We start from the raw sequence: 13,693 nt of genomic DNA, 5'->3' as shown, positions 1-13,693 counted from the left end.
TATATGTAGTGCAGGAAACTATTTAAAACTTTACTTTGCAGAGGATAGAGAGACAGAAAGACAGTAGGAACTAATTCGTTATCTTCTAGGTTCCCAACACAGATAATAAGCTATACACTTTTTTGGCTATTTTATAATAATTACACACTATGTACATGAGTTCCCACTGTTTTGAATTAGACTCCTAGGTGATAGTGCTGTTGATCTGATTTTGCAGCTGCATTTCTCTACATTTCGCCTACACATAGCAATACCTAGAGTAATTAAAACATATTTCTTCATATGTGTAAATTGTTTATATGATACAAAATATTATTTATTTATTTTTATTTTGGTTATTTTTATTTTTACTGTCACATGAGTAAAAATGTTTTATTTATTTGTTTATTTAATTAATTAAAAAAAAAAAGATATAATTGGGAGATGGAATAGGGAAGAATTGCAGTATCTCCGTGGACGATGCATTGCTCTCTATACTGTTAAAGAAAAATGACTTTTATCTCTTTTGTGTAGTAAAGTAAAACAGGTACACATTTGTGCTCATTATGAAGCTATGTATTTGAGCTGTTAGTGATTGAGTAGTGATCTCCATATGTTCACAGTGTACTGTAGAAAATGGGTTAAACCGTGTTTATTTAAATTTAGTCATTGTGTAGACTTGGAAAAACACAGTAATACAGTGTAGCAATAAAGTATTGTTTCCGCCAGAAGAGGACTGTAAAAATAGCTTACTCCAGATCATCTTATTAAATAGAGTGCAAAAAAAGAGGAACCCAACAGTTTAGACTTGAATTTCTTGTGCCAGACAGAGGGATCAGGCTGATTGGATTTGTCTGTTGTCCAGGAATCCTGAGATAGCAACCTAACAAATGGACTGCTAGGGCTGGCCCTTATCTGTGGTACCTGGGACTTGAGCAAATCTAACAATTTGCAGAAAAAGTAATGTTGTATAGTAAACCAAATCATTTTATAAAAATTGCTTGATTTCTGTTAACACTCTCTCTCACTTTCCTTCCACAGACTGACTTGCAGTTACCAGTTCAGCATCATCACCTGGCCATGATGAGGGATCACAATTGGTGGTACTTGCCTGCTGTTGAAGAACAATAAATGTATTTTAACTATGTAGATTTATTGACTTCCCCATTTTTAATAAACAAACCTAAAACAGATTTGCCTGATGTGGTAAAATCACTAATTTGAGCATCCTTTCTTATTCTATGCTATTCTCCGTTTTCATTAATACACTCCTTGAACCCCTTATCTGCATATAATAAAATATAATAAAAATCACAGCACAGAAAAACATAAGCATAAGTTTAAACACACACACACACACACACACACACACACACACACACACACACACACACACACACACACACACACACACATGATATTATATATATATTTATTTATTCATACACCGACTTTAAATAGGGATAATCTGATATTTTTAGTTTTGGATAATAAACATTTTTTTTATTAATATTATATATTATGTGTTACAGTTATATAACAGCGTTATTTAATAAGGACAGTGCTTGCGCAAGCGTCCACTTCCGGGAAGCTTTCTACACCCAATACGGCTTCACTATTTAAATCACGTGATCTTTGAATTCAGCTCGAGGACGAAATTTAAATCGAGTTCAACTCCGTTTGAATGTGTTTGTTTTTGCGGTGAACTGAAAAAACAAGTTCCGACTTTACGCCGTGAGTTTGACACACAGACAATGGTAAGATTTCCTTGTTATTTGTTTTTTTAACGCAACAGCCATCACAATGCTGAGAGAATTAGCGTTATATGTTCAGTCTGATGTTAGCTAGCTTTCTGTTCATCATGCTAATCGAAGCTTAGCTAAGTCTTTGCTAACTCAGCATAAACCTTTATATAAACATGTTCAGTACTCAGTATTTCTGTAAACAGTGACCATTGATATTTCTGAATAGTTTAATCTAGTTAACGCTGATGTTATTGTCTTTTAGGATATTTTTCTGTTGATGTCTTCGATAGCCGGTGATGGTAACTGATTTATAACATGTGCATTTTATATATGTATAACATTTATATAAAACAAAAGCCAAATGATGTGATTTTGTTGTCTTTGTTTTAATTCAGTAATGTTTCATTTCTATAGATGTTTGCTCATTGGCTGAAGAGAAGTTTGATTTTGAAGTTTCACTGTCACCAGAAAGGTGTGTTGCCATTTGGTCTTTTTAGTGGTTTATTACATTTTTAAAAAAATATAATGTATGTTCTCTTCATTTAGCGGTGTATAACAAATCGACAGAATTGGTTTATCATTTTAGACAGCGAAACTAACTGTACTGAAATATCTAGGGAAGCAAAGATCTGATTTTGTGAGTAAATGCATATAGTGAGGTGCAGCACTTTGTTTGGTGTTTCGAAGACATTAGAAGCACAATGGTGGAAATTTCTGATATATACTTTCAGTTCTAAAGGAGATGGCGACACTGAAGATGAAGTATTCTTGGGCCCTGTCACACAGAAGGAGAGATGTATTTCCCACGAAATTGTGACCCAAACAAAAGAGAGTAGTAGCAGCGGGCCATCTTTAGGGGAGGAGCCAAGCTGGAGCCCTCTGCTTGAGGAGAACTTTGATGAAGTTTGCAAAGAAGCTCATCTTTTGGCTAGCCACTTTGAGAGAACTCTTTCTGAGCCTGTTGCCAAGGACCATACAGCTGCTTCCAGTTTGTCTGAAGATGCAGAAAAGTTTGAGTTGGACTCCATGGCCAAACTCAACATGTTCAAGTCAGCTGATGTACTTAGTCCCATAAAGAGAGAAACATTTTGTGTCCAGGACAGCCCCATGATGCAGCTTCCACCTGCCATCCAGAAACGACTGCAGAAGTCTAGCAATATATCAGGAGGCAAACCACGTCTCAGCACCTCCAGCCCTGTGAGAACTACTGACACTCTACCTAAATTGGCTCCAAGAGGGAAAAGCCTTTTGCACACTGGAAGAGTGCTACCTAACAAACCCACAGCCATGGGGAACTCTCGACTTTCCTCAGGTGCTCGACCAGCACTTCCTATCAGAAATCGGCTTCCTCCACCCAACAAAGTAGGCCAGATTTCTGCCTCCATCTCAAATACAAGTTCATAAAAAAAGTGAAAATTTCTATATACAGTGTACTACTGATATTGATGGATCCCATTTAGTGCTTTTATTTAATTTTTTTTTCTTACTGTGTTAGAGTTGTTTTGGCCTAAAACGGAGTCCTGGTAGTAGAGACATAAGCAGAACTACCTCTGCTGAAGACCTGCTTTCTGATACAACTAGTATAGCCTCTGATGTGAGTGATTCTTCTTTCAACACCAGTCTTCCACTAAAGAGAGGCCTTCCAGCCCCCAAGGTAAAGCATATTCATTATATAAATAAATTACTATTGATTTTAAATGCCAAATAGATTATTTGCAGGTAAATAGTGATTAGTAAATTCTTGCTATTTCTTAAGTAAATTTTCTTGTTTTTTCAGACTGAATTAAGAGGTGGTGCGACACTTCATAAAGTTCCTTCACTACCAAACAGGAGAGTGATGGACCGAAGCCGAAATACCTCTTCGTCCTCCTCTTCTGTGTCTAGTATCAATTCAAGCCTGTCTGTCTCTCCAACTGGTAAATGTGAGTCTTAATGGCAGAAATGACATTTGCTGTTTTAGACCTGAACAAAAAATGATAAATGATGTAATTTTAACAACACGGTCATGAAATTTGTATCACTACATTCATCTGTATACATTTTTAACACCACCTATAATTAACTTAATTTTGCCACCATTATTGTAGTGAATTTAAAACATATTTTAAGTAGTCACAAGTGTTTAGGATGCAGATATTTTTTGGGTCACAGTGGCAGTGTTCTGATTTTAGTTTTTGATATTTAAAATGCAAATATTTTGCTACACTAGCAAGACATAGCAGTGTAGCCTACCAGACATAATGATGATGTGACTAGAGTATTCCACATAAATCGTGCTTATTTTATTCAAAACGTAGCTGTGCCATTTCTGGTAAATATAACTTGAAATGCTATAAGTTTGTGATAATTAATTTGATTTTGGTTGCTTAAAAGGTACAATGCAACAGTAGATCAAAGTTGTTGTTTGTTGTTTTTTTAATGGCCTGTCTAATTTTAATGCTTCGGAACGACACGAGAATAAGTTTAATATTATACCAACAATCTCCATGCAGGCAAACTGAATTCCTCCCTGAACACCAGTATGAATAGCATCAGTGGTCGCATTTCCTGTAGTGGCAGCCGGCTTCCCAGTTCTACCCGCAAGTCAGGAATAATCTACAAATCTCTGGAATCCTCTTCAGTAAGAACAGCATCCTTCCCCACACAGGGAAGGAAAGGTCCTGAGCCTGTCCCTAGACCAATCAAGGCCACCCCTTTGAAGAGAACAGAGACTGGACCTTGTCTTCAGCAGCACACACCAGCTAAAAGGACAATAGAGAGGACCACCTCTGTACCCAGCATATCAATGCTTGCTGCTAAAACTGGAAGCACTGTTAAGGTGAACTCCAACTTGAAAGCTTTTGTGGCACCGACTCCAACAAACTCTCTGAAGGGAATACGAAGATCCGAAGGTAAGAAACGTTTGGCATCACACTAAGATTTGATACTTAATGCAGTTTATATTAACCATATGTCTTCTGTGATCATATGAACTAGTTACATCACCTGATGTCCCACGAATTATGAAACCAAAAAGATTGATCTCCGCTTGCAGTGTGGACAGGTAGTGTAGCATCCTGATATTCTGCTACATAACTGCACTCGAGATCCTGAGATTAAGGATGAAGTGCATACTTGCTTGGGTCATAGTTCCATATAAGTCATTGTTCATAATTTCTATTTAGTGTTCCACAGAGACTCGCTCTTCCTACACCTCATGGCCTCCAGACACTTTCAAGTGCAACCGAGAAGCCGTTGCAGTCTAAACTGCAACGCCCATCTGCTCTACCTACACCCGTGAGCCGCAGAGTGTCTGGCATCCCAATGCTTACACCAAAAAGTGTTCCTCGTCTCAAAAAACAATCTCGTACTCCTGAGCCACAGACACCAGTTTCCAGCTCGGCCATTAGTCATTCTCGGTAACGTGATTTTATTTTTTTAACGTGATAAGAATTTTGCTGCCAATGAAAATTTTATGTTGCCATTGAGACGGCAACATAACTTGTGTGTTTAAGTTGTAGATGTTGGTTTGTACCCTTTTTGCAAGGTAGATAAGCTTTGTTTATTTATATAGATTTTTTTAAATAATACCTCAGTTACCTGTTTCATATTTATTACAATGTCTTTTTGACCCTGATTTCAGAATGTGAAAATTAGCACTCTAAAAAACCACAAGTTACAAAAAATGTCTTGTATATATTCTGACTGATCTCAGTTAAATTTGTGTTTTGGTACATCATAGCATGAGATTTATCCTTAAATGAATCCATCCTGTCATAAACTGTGGCACATCACCAGATTCTTATAAAAATAAAAAACCCTGAAAACAGTTTAAGGTTGATGGTATCCTAAGGTTGTAACACAGTAAAACGGTGTTATTGTATTCATCTATAGAGACTTAAACACTTTTGTCGTTCTGGATAAGGGCGTTTACAAACCGTAAATGTAACTGCATGTATTGTCAGGGAGGTTGCTCAGTGTGTGGCAGTTTCATCACAGGATGCTGCTGTTGTGCATATAATTACATCTTTAGTTCATTAATGAAACATAATCTAGATTTGAAGAAATTGTTAATTTGCATTATCTATACTGTTTTGTAACATTCCTCACACTACTGACTCACCATTGCTGTCAACTTTCTTTTAGCCCAGGTCATCACAGTGAGCAGCAGCAAGTAGTCGAGCAGGTAGTGCCAAAGGACAACTCATCTGCCACATCTGAGTTTAAGCCTTGCTCCCTGGTCTTTACTCTAGAGGATGATGGTGACAGACGCACTGCTTGTCAGCCTGCAGCAGTGAAGTCTTCCAAACCATCCCCAGATGACCTGGAGCCTCATTTGCCCAACCCAGAATGTCCATCTCTTTTAAAGTCAGAGGAGATGCCACACAATCATCAGTTAAGGAAGAAAGAAACACTACAGGTCAGTTTGAAAAGCATTACAGCTATGGCCAACAGTTTTGACACGCACACTAATTTTCACAAAGTCTGCTGCCACAGTTTTTATGATGGCAATTTGCTTATATTCCAGAATGTTATGAAGAGTGATCAGATGAATTGCAATTAATTACAAAGTCCCTCTTTGCCACTTAACTGAACTTAATACCAAAAAACATTTGCAATGCATTTCAGCCCTGATACAAAAGGACCGGCTGACGTCATGTCGGTGATTCTCTCATTAACACAGGTGAATGTTCACAAAGACAAGCCTGGAGATCATGCTGATTAAGTTAGAATAACCGACTGGAAATATTTAAAAGGATATTAATTGTTCCTCTGTTAACCATCGTTACCTGCAAACATTGGAGTTATCATTGTTTGCACAAAAAAGGATTCACATGCAAGGATATTGTTGCTAGTAAAATTGCACCTAAATCAACCGTTTATTGGCTCATCAAGAACTTCATATAGAGAGGTTCAATTGTTGTGAAGAAGGCTTCATGCATCTTAAAGTTGTGGGATTGTGGCACCACCTTTAAAGAGTTTGCTCAAGAATGGCAGCAGGCAGGTATGAATACATCTGCATGCACAATGAGATGAAGAATCGTGGCAAGTCGTGGCCTAATGGTTAGAGAGTCTGACTCGTAATCCTAAGGTTGTGGGTTCGAGTCTCGGGCCAGCCATGACTGAGGTGCCCTTGAGCAAGGCACCGAACCCCCCAACTGCTCCCCGGGCGCTGCAGCATAAATGGCTGCCCACTGCTCCAGGTGTGTGTTCATGGTGTGTGTGTTCACTGAGGTGTGTGTGCACTTTGCATGGGTCAAATGCAGAGAACGAATTCTGAGTATGGTTCACCATACTTAGCCGTATGTCACGTCACTGAGAATTTTGGAGGATGGCCTGGTGTCAAGAAGGGCAGCAAAGAAGGAAAAACATTAAGGACAGACTTGTCCGGAGAAGAAAAGTTGAGCGCTACCATCAGTCATGTGTCATGACAACATTAAAGCATTCTGAGACCGTTCATGTTTTGGGGTTTCTGATCAGCCTCGGGAGTGGGCTCACTCACAATTTTGCCAAAAAACACAGCCGCAAATAAAGAATGGTACAAAAACACCCTCTGAGAGTAACTTCTACCAAGTGTTCAAGAACAGTTTGGTGACCAACAATGCCTTTTCCAGCATAATAACACTTGGTTATGAACCAGCAAATGTTTTACAATGGTAAAATATGTCATGGCAGCATGACATTCTGCTAATATTGAATGATCAAGAAGTGAAGTAAAATGGGCTTCTGTCTGCCATGTTATGATTTTAACTTTGACTTGTTTTAGTCCTGCACTATAAATAGAGATATAGATTTGAAGTTGTGGGTCTCTTTTTCTTAGTCGGTGCTCGTGGATGCACCTGCTCCTCTTATGAAGCCTGAAGAGAAGGTACTCATTGACCTTTCCAATACCCCTGACCTGGTCAAAACCATTCCCGTTAAGGCTTTTGGTGGACAGGTAAGGGATCAACTAAATGTCTTCAGTTTCATTTAGTGATTGTTTTTCTCACAGCATTGTCTGAGTTTTCATAAGCCATTGAATGTATCACGGACTTAATTTTTTTTTTCTGTTGCATTTCCCAGCTGATTGATTTGAGCTCACCTCTTATAAAATGGAGTCCAGATGAAAAGAAGGAAAACCCTGTGAAAGAGGCTCCTCCACTCATTAACTTGTCCTTCTGAAGAACCTGCATTGCTAAGTGAACAAATGAGAGAAATAAAACTGCAGAAACAGTCATATAAAAACGATGTGAGCTACTAAGATTCAAATAATGTCCATTTTATTCATGCGGTTGATTGTATGTGCTGTGATTTTTATCATGCTGGAACTTATTAGTGTTACTGTTTAGAGTAATTTACATTTGAATGTTTGTCTTTGTTGGTCTGTTTTGTTTTTTCCTGTAAGGTACAAATAAAATATCTAAACTATTAGTGAAGTGAGTTTTTTGCACTCGACATGTACTAGCACAGAAACTCACGGCTGGCCAGGTATGGTCCTGAGCTCAAGTTGCACTATGGGGTGGATTGTGACTTTAGGCTCTCCAGTTTTCACCCAAAATATGCAACAGAAATATGCGTGTTTGTGCAAACTGTCTGGAAATAGACTGACCTGTTCTCACCTTCTGCTAGATCCACAGTTCCTGGTGATTACTAACAAAATGTCAATAGTTTGGTTCTCGAAGTGGCCCTCGGGGAACAAGCGAAGTTTCGTTTTTTTATTGAGCCGGTTTATTAAAATTTTTTAAATAGCAACCATTTATAATTTAGTATTTGTTAATTTATTTATTAGATTTAGTTATTTAAACAATTTAACTACTAAATTGAATCCAAACCCAATCTCCAGCTGCGTCCTGTGAAGTAATAACCAAGTTCATCTCCAGTCCTGCAGGAGGCGCTTTATTTGCGTAATATTACTTTTTTTTTTTTAAAACAAACAACCATGTACACGGAGAAGAAGAAATGAATCTGCATCACTAGGCAAAGAAGTAAACATGTCGGTTTTGTGTAAGAGTTATTAGTAACATTTAATGTGTTATTATTTCTGGAAGATATACTCCGCTTTATAGTGTGACTGTTAGCAATGAGAACCCTCGTACTGGACAATGGTGCTTATACAGCTAAGATTGGATACAGCCATGAGAAAGTCAGGTGTGTTATCACCGCGTTGTACTTAAAAGCCAGTAAACAGTTTTTCTACTGGGTTTATAATAAAGTATTTGTTTCCTTCCTCAGTGTTATTCCTAACTGTCAGTTCCGATCCAAGTCTCTGAGGCTAAAAACCTTCACAGCAAATCAACTGGATGAAATCAAAGATCCTTCTGGGCTCTTTTATATTCTTCCGTTTCAAAAGGTAATGTTTCGATTAGAAATAATGACGCTTTTAAGCAACTGTGTGCTTTTCTAAACCCATCTTTTGTTTATTTTAGGGTTATCTCGTAAACTGGGATGTGCAACGGAAAGTGTGGGATCAATTGTTTGGAAAAGAAATGTTCAAGGTATTTAAAAATACTTCAATATTTATACTTAACTGTTCTGGGAGCTGATGAGAAAACATCCTTGTTAGCTGTTAAATATTCCAATCTTCAAGTGGTGCATGGAGAAAATTATTATATTAAGTAATTAGTAGATTTCATTGTAATTATTAATTATAATTGTAGATTTTAAAAACCTACAGTTCCTGATGAATAATCATAGTTTTTAATTAGTATTAATTGGCTTTAAATGTTCTCTTCTTCCTTTGTGTCATACTGTCTCCATGCATGTTTCATGCTGTTTAGTGTTGACCACGACTACTGGCCCAGAAAATATCTTTCATTGTGACGTTTTCTCGTTTACTCCACCGCTATGTGTTGATTAAGTAAGAAAAAGGCTTTTTTGTTGTAGAAAGGACATAATTTATATTTACACTATTTACTGTAGAGTGTCAGCCAAATGAGGATGATTCCTCTCAAGGTTTCTTCCTCATATCATCTCAGGGAGTTTTTCCTTGCCGCCGTCACCTCCGGCTTGAGACAATGGGAAATTGTTAAAAGTGTTATACAAATAAGTTGAATTGAAATATATCTGTACTACATCTCTGAAATAAAATATTGTGAAAGGGTGTCTCAGGTCAGGCCTTTTTTTATTTAGTGCATTACAAACTGTTCTGCATGTATGCAATTTATTTGCAGTGATTTTACTATGACTTTTTTGCAGGTGGACTTTGCTGATACAAACATTATTATAACTGAGCCCTACTTCAACTTCACCTCAATTCAGGAATCCATGAATGAAATTTTGTTTGAGGAGTACCAGTTTCAATCAGCTCTCAGAGTCAATGGTGAGTTTAAAGTGTGGGATTGTAAATATAATTTTAAACACTAGACTGATACTCCAGCATCATTGTTCAAAAAGAGCTATAATTTAGACATTGAATATCAACAGGATGATCACATCATGGCTGGCAGATGGATAGTGTTAGTGTAGCTTCTAGCTATCTGTGGTCAGCACAGTTTACTATACCGTGTAGGTAAATGGATTCTATAAAGATTGAATTAAGATGTTTAATATAAGATTATTTTATTATTATTATTATTATTATTTTGCTCCAGTGCACTCATGCCTAGTTTAACCTATTTTTATTTGTATTTATTTTTTTGCACAATTACATGTGAAGTATTTGTATATTTACATCTGCCTTTTTAATTTCTTTAATCAGCAATCAGCTTCTGTATTCCTACTGATTGGCAGAACAAATAAATTGGTATTGTATGTAATACTGAAAGTGGGACTAGCTCTGTATTTGCTGTTCACATTTCTTGCCTACAAAAATAATCTCAGGTATACATGTTTCATTTTGAGATTGGTCATGTCAAAGGTTAATAACCAACACTGGTCTTACAGCCAACAAACTGATAACTTTCCCTATAAGCCTAACACCCTACATAATGTGCCATGTCTCAGCTGGATCTTTGAGTGCGCACAAACACTTCAATGAGTACAGTTCGGAGTTGTGTTGCATCATAGTGGATAGTGGCTTCTCCTTCACACACATTGCCCCTTATTGTAGAGGAAGGAAGATGAAGGATGGCATATGCAGGTCAGTAGATTATTTGATTCATACTAAGAATTTTTAAGGTAATCTGCTTGGCTATGTTGTTCATGATTTGTTTTTGGTTCCACAGAATAAATGTAGGTGGAAAACTACTCACCAACCACTTAAAAGAGATCATTTCCTACAGGTAAGGATGTGGTGATGGTCACAATGTCTAATAATATATCTAAAGTATTGTGTTACCAGACTGAATCAACACTTTGTTGATCATCATATAGTATTTACAACTTTAGTACAAAAATATATGTATGTATGTATATACATATATTTTTCAAATATGTTTTCATATATTTTATATAGTTTATACTTTTTATTTATCTACCTCCTTTTGGTTTTATTTTTATCCTTAATTCCATTCCTTTTTATGCTTGAATACCGGACAGACGTAAAAAGCATTTCACTGCATGTCGTACTTTGTATGTATGTGTATGTGACAAATAAAATTTGATTTTATTTTATTTGAAACTGTTCTTAGAATATCATTACAATATTTTAATGTACAGTGATGTAAGATATAAATACAAGAAATGCACAATACAGAAAATGGGACAACTGTGCAGTGACAGTGAACATATATATATAAAATAACAAATAAATATAAACAATCAGAACAGCTTATTACTCTCTAGCCATATCATGATTGCAAATAGGATGCAGCTATAGGTGGTAAATATTGTTAATATATTCCTTGTGACTCTACATGTGACCTTGGGCCGTGGTTTTTCATTTCTTTTAAAGGCAGTTACATGTGATGGATGAGACATATGTGATTAATCAAGTGAAGGAGGACGTGTGCTATGTCTCACAGGACTTTTACAAAGACATGCAGATTGCTCAGTAAGCTTGAGTGTTTTTTATTATTATTATTTTTGTCTAATATTAGAAACTACAGATCTGTGCTTATGCATTCTGGAATTTACAAGCGTTGGCATTTATTATTTGTAGGTTGAAAGGAGAGGAAAATCTGGTAATGAGAGACTATGTGCTACCTGACTTTAGTTCCATCAAAAAGGGCTTCTGTAAGGTATGAAATTCCATCTAATATATGTGCTTTTCCTTTCTAGACATCAGGATACTGGATGTTTTTGTATTGTTGTACATGTTAATTATCCAAATAGATCTAAAACTGCTTTTTAACTTAGTTTTGGAGGGCAATATAATTGTTTTGTTGCATTACAGCCTCGTGAGGAAATGAATTTCACAGGGAAGTATAAAACTGGAGAGCAGATGCTGCGCCTCACAAACGAGAGATTTGCTGTTCCAGAGATGCTTTTCCACCCATCAGATATCGGAATCCAGGAAATGGGCATACCAGAAGCAATAGTCAACTCCATCAGCAAAATGCCAGAAGGTAGGGTAGGCTTGTGTTACTTAACACAATTGTGTGATATTAGATTATAGAATTTCTAACAATATAACACATTCCATTCATGTCTCAATAATAATATGTTCATAATGTCCAATAAGTACCTGTTTGCCTGTGCTTGGTTTGTTATTTTGTTAACGAGGAACCCAGTTATTTTCAGGAGTCACTGAAACATCTTGCATCATCCACTCCAAACACATGACGTTTGTCTACTCTAAATATTGTCTCTTAACATTTCAGACACTTAGAAAACTTGCATAATTTTGGGTGTCATGAATAAAAGTAGGGGGGCACGGTGGCTTAGTGGTTAGCACGTTTGCCTCACACCTCCAGGGTTGGGGGTTTGATTCCCGCCTTCGCCTTGTGTGTGTGTGGAGTTTGCATGTTCTCCCCGTGCTTCGGGGGTTTCTGCCGGGTACTCCGGTTTCCTCCCCCGGTCCAAAGACATGCATGGTAGGTTGATTGGCATCTCTGGAAAATTGTCCGTAGTGTGCGATTGCATGAGTGAATGAGAGTGTGTGCCCTGCGATGGGTTGGCACTCCGTCCAGGGTGTATACTGCCTTGATGCCCGATAACGCCTGACATAGGCACAGGCTCCCCGTGACCCGAGAAGTTCAGATAAGCAGTAGATAATGAATGAATAAAAGTAGCCCTGGATGATTCTCAAGACCCAGAGTAAAAAGGGGAGCCTGAAATACAGTGTGAATAAACATTATAAGCATTTAAAATATAGTGGGGAAAAAAATATGTTGAGTTGAAAAAGCAACGTAAACATAGAGGCGCAGTTTCTAGGCTTAAAAGAATATCATGTTTTGGTGAATAATATGGGATATATATAAAAATCATATGCACATGCACCAGACCCCCCATATTTGTTTTTCATTTCAGAAATGCAACCTCACTTCTTCAAGAACATTGTCCTAACGGGTGGCAACACCTTGTTCTCAGGCTTCAGAGATCGGGTGTACCAAGAAGTTCGTGCACTCGCACCTAGCGAATTTGATGTTTCTGTAATACAGCCACAAAAGTAAGTGTGCATTGCAGTGTATTATACTGAGATCCATTTGAAATATTCATCGTCTTCAGCTTGAAATTTGTCTTCTGTTTCCAGTCCAATCTGCTATCCTTGGACAGGAGGAAAGCTACTAGCAGAAAACCCAGACTTTGAGGACATGGTGGTAACACGGGAGGATTATGAAGAAAATGGACATTATGTGTGTGAGGAGAAGTTTGACATTTAATCTGGGAAAAGCAATTATTTATCCTGTGTTTTTTTTTTATATATACCGTCATCTCATGTTTTTTTGTGTATTATAATTATTTTTACATCATTTTTATACAGTGTTGGAAATAAACTTGACTTGACTTCAAGGCTTGTTTGATGGAAATGTGTAGAATAAAAAATGCTAATGGTGGATGTGGTGGTTATAATGAGGATAATGATGTGGACTCAAATTTGTAAAATATTTCTACAGAGAAGGCAGTAATTTATTCTTATTATTATTGTTGTTATAATTATTATTGTTATATTGCCACTTATAATGAGTATT

General features: G+C 37.0%; 2 protein-coding genes across 5 annotated transcripts; both read left to right on the top strand.

The window, feature by feature from the left end:
* The first annotated feature begins 1,560 nt into the window (after window positions 1–1,560).
* gtse1 (G-2 and S-phase expressed 1) lies at window positions 1,561–7,896 on the top strand. Of its 3 annotated transcripts, none has more exons than XM_047802663.1 (12): window positions 1,561–1,736; window positions 1,987–2,017; window positions 2,139–2,196; window positions 2,456–3,086; window positions 3,220–3,378; window positions 3,502–3,646; window positions 4,217–4,615; window positions 4,701–4,767; window positions 4,889–5,122; window positions 5,850–6,123; window positions 7,525–7,641; window positions 7,767–7,896. In XM_047802663.1, the coding sequence occupies exons 1-12, from the start codon at window positions 1,734–1,736 to the stop codon at window positions 7,863–7,865; spliced, it is 2,217 nt and encodes a 738-aa protein (XP_047658619.1). In that variant the 5' UTR covers window positions 1,561–1,733; the 3' UTR covers window positions 7,866–7,896. The 3 variants fall into 3 exon arrangements, with proteins under 3 accessions (XP_047658619.1, XP_047658617.1, XP_026990892.2); XM_047802661.1 differs by having other exon boundaries at window positions 1,987–2,023; window positions 3,502–3,640; XM_027135091.2 differs by having other exon boundaries at window positions 1,987–2,023.
* Window positions 7,897–8,610: 714 nt separating this feature from the next.
* On the top strand, window positions 8,611–13,514 carry actr6 (actin related protein 6). 2 transcript variants are annotated; one of them, XM_047802675.1, is made up of 11 exons: window positions 8,611–8,831; window positions 8,916–9,033; window positions 9,110–9,178; window positions 9,879–10,002; window positions 10,566–10,761; window positions 10,847–10,903; window positions 11,515–11,613; window positions 11,722–11,800; window positions 11,956–12,127; window positions 13,032–13,170; window positions 13,255–13,514. In XM_047802675.1, exons 1-11 carry the CDS (start codon window positions 8,764–8,766, stop codon window positions 13,382–13,384), a joined length of 1,251 nt encoding a protein of 416 aa, XP_047658631.1. In that variant the 5' UTR covers window positions 8,611–8,763; the 3' UTR covers window positions 13,385–13,514. The 2 variants fall into 2 exon arrangements, with proteins under 2 accessions (XP_047658631.1, XP_026991987.1); XM_027136186.2 differs by having other exon boundaries at window positions 8,613–8,831; window positions 10,626–10,761.
* The last annotated feature ends 179 nt before the right edge of the window (window positions 13,515–13,693 follow it).

Source organism: Tachysurus fulvidraco, chromosome 17 (assembly GCF_022655615.1).
Source record: "Tachysurus fulvidraco isolate hzauxx_2018 chromosome 17, HZAU_PFXX_2.0, whole genome shotgun sequence".
Taxonomy (NCBI): Eukaryota; Metazoa; Chordata; class Actinopteri; order Siluriformes; family Bagridae; genus Tachysurus; species Tachysurus fulvidraco.
This window is presented reverse-complemented; position numbering and strand designations above follow the sequence as displayed.

Bases quoted from the DNA above. Each gene is read 5' to 3' on its own strand.
- actr6 (XM_047802675.1), top strand. From the start codon at position 8,764: ATGAGAACCCTCGTACTGGACAATGGTGCTTATACAGCTAAGATTGGA. The intron at 9,179-9,878 runs GTATTTAAAAAT...ACTTTTTTGCAG, and splicing joins TTGGAAAAGAAATGTTCAAG to GTGGACTTTGCTGATACAAA. The intron at 13,171-13,254 runs GTAAGTGTGCAT...TTCTGTTTCCAG, and splicing joins TCTGTAATACAGCCACAAAA to TCCAATCTGCTATCCTTGGA.
- gtse1 (XM_027135091.2), top strand. The intron at 2,197-2,455 runs GTGTGTTGCCAT...ATATACTTTCAG, and splicing joins GTTTCACTGTCACCAGAAAG to TTCTAAAGGAGATGGCGACA. The intron at 7,642-7,766 runs GTAAGGGATCAA...TGCATTTCCCAG, and splicing joins TTAAGGCTTTTGGTGGACAG to CTGATTGATTTGAGCTCACC.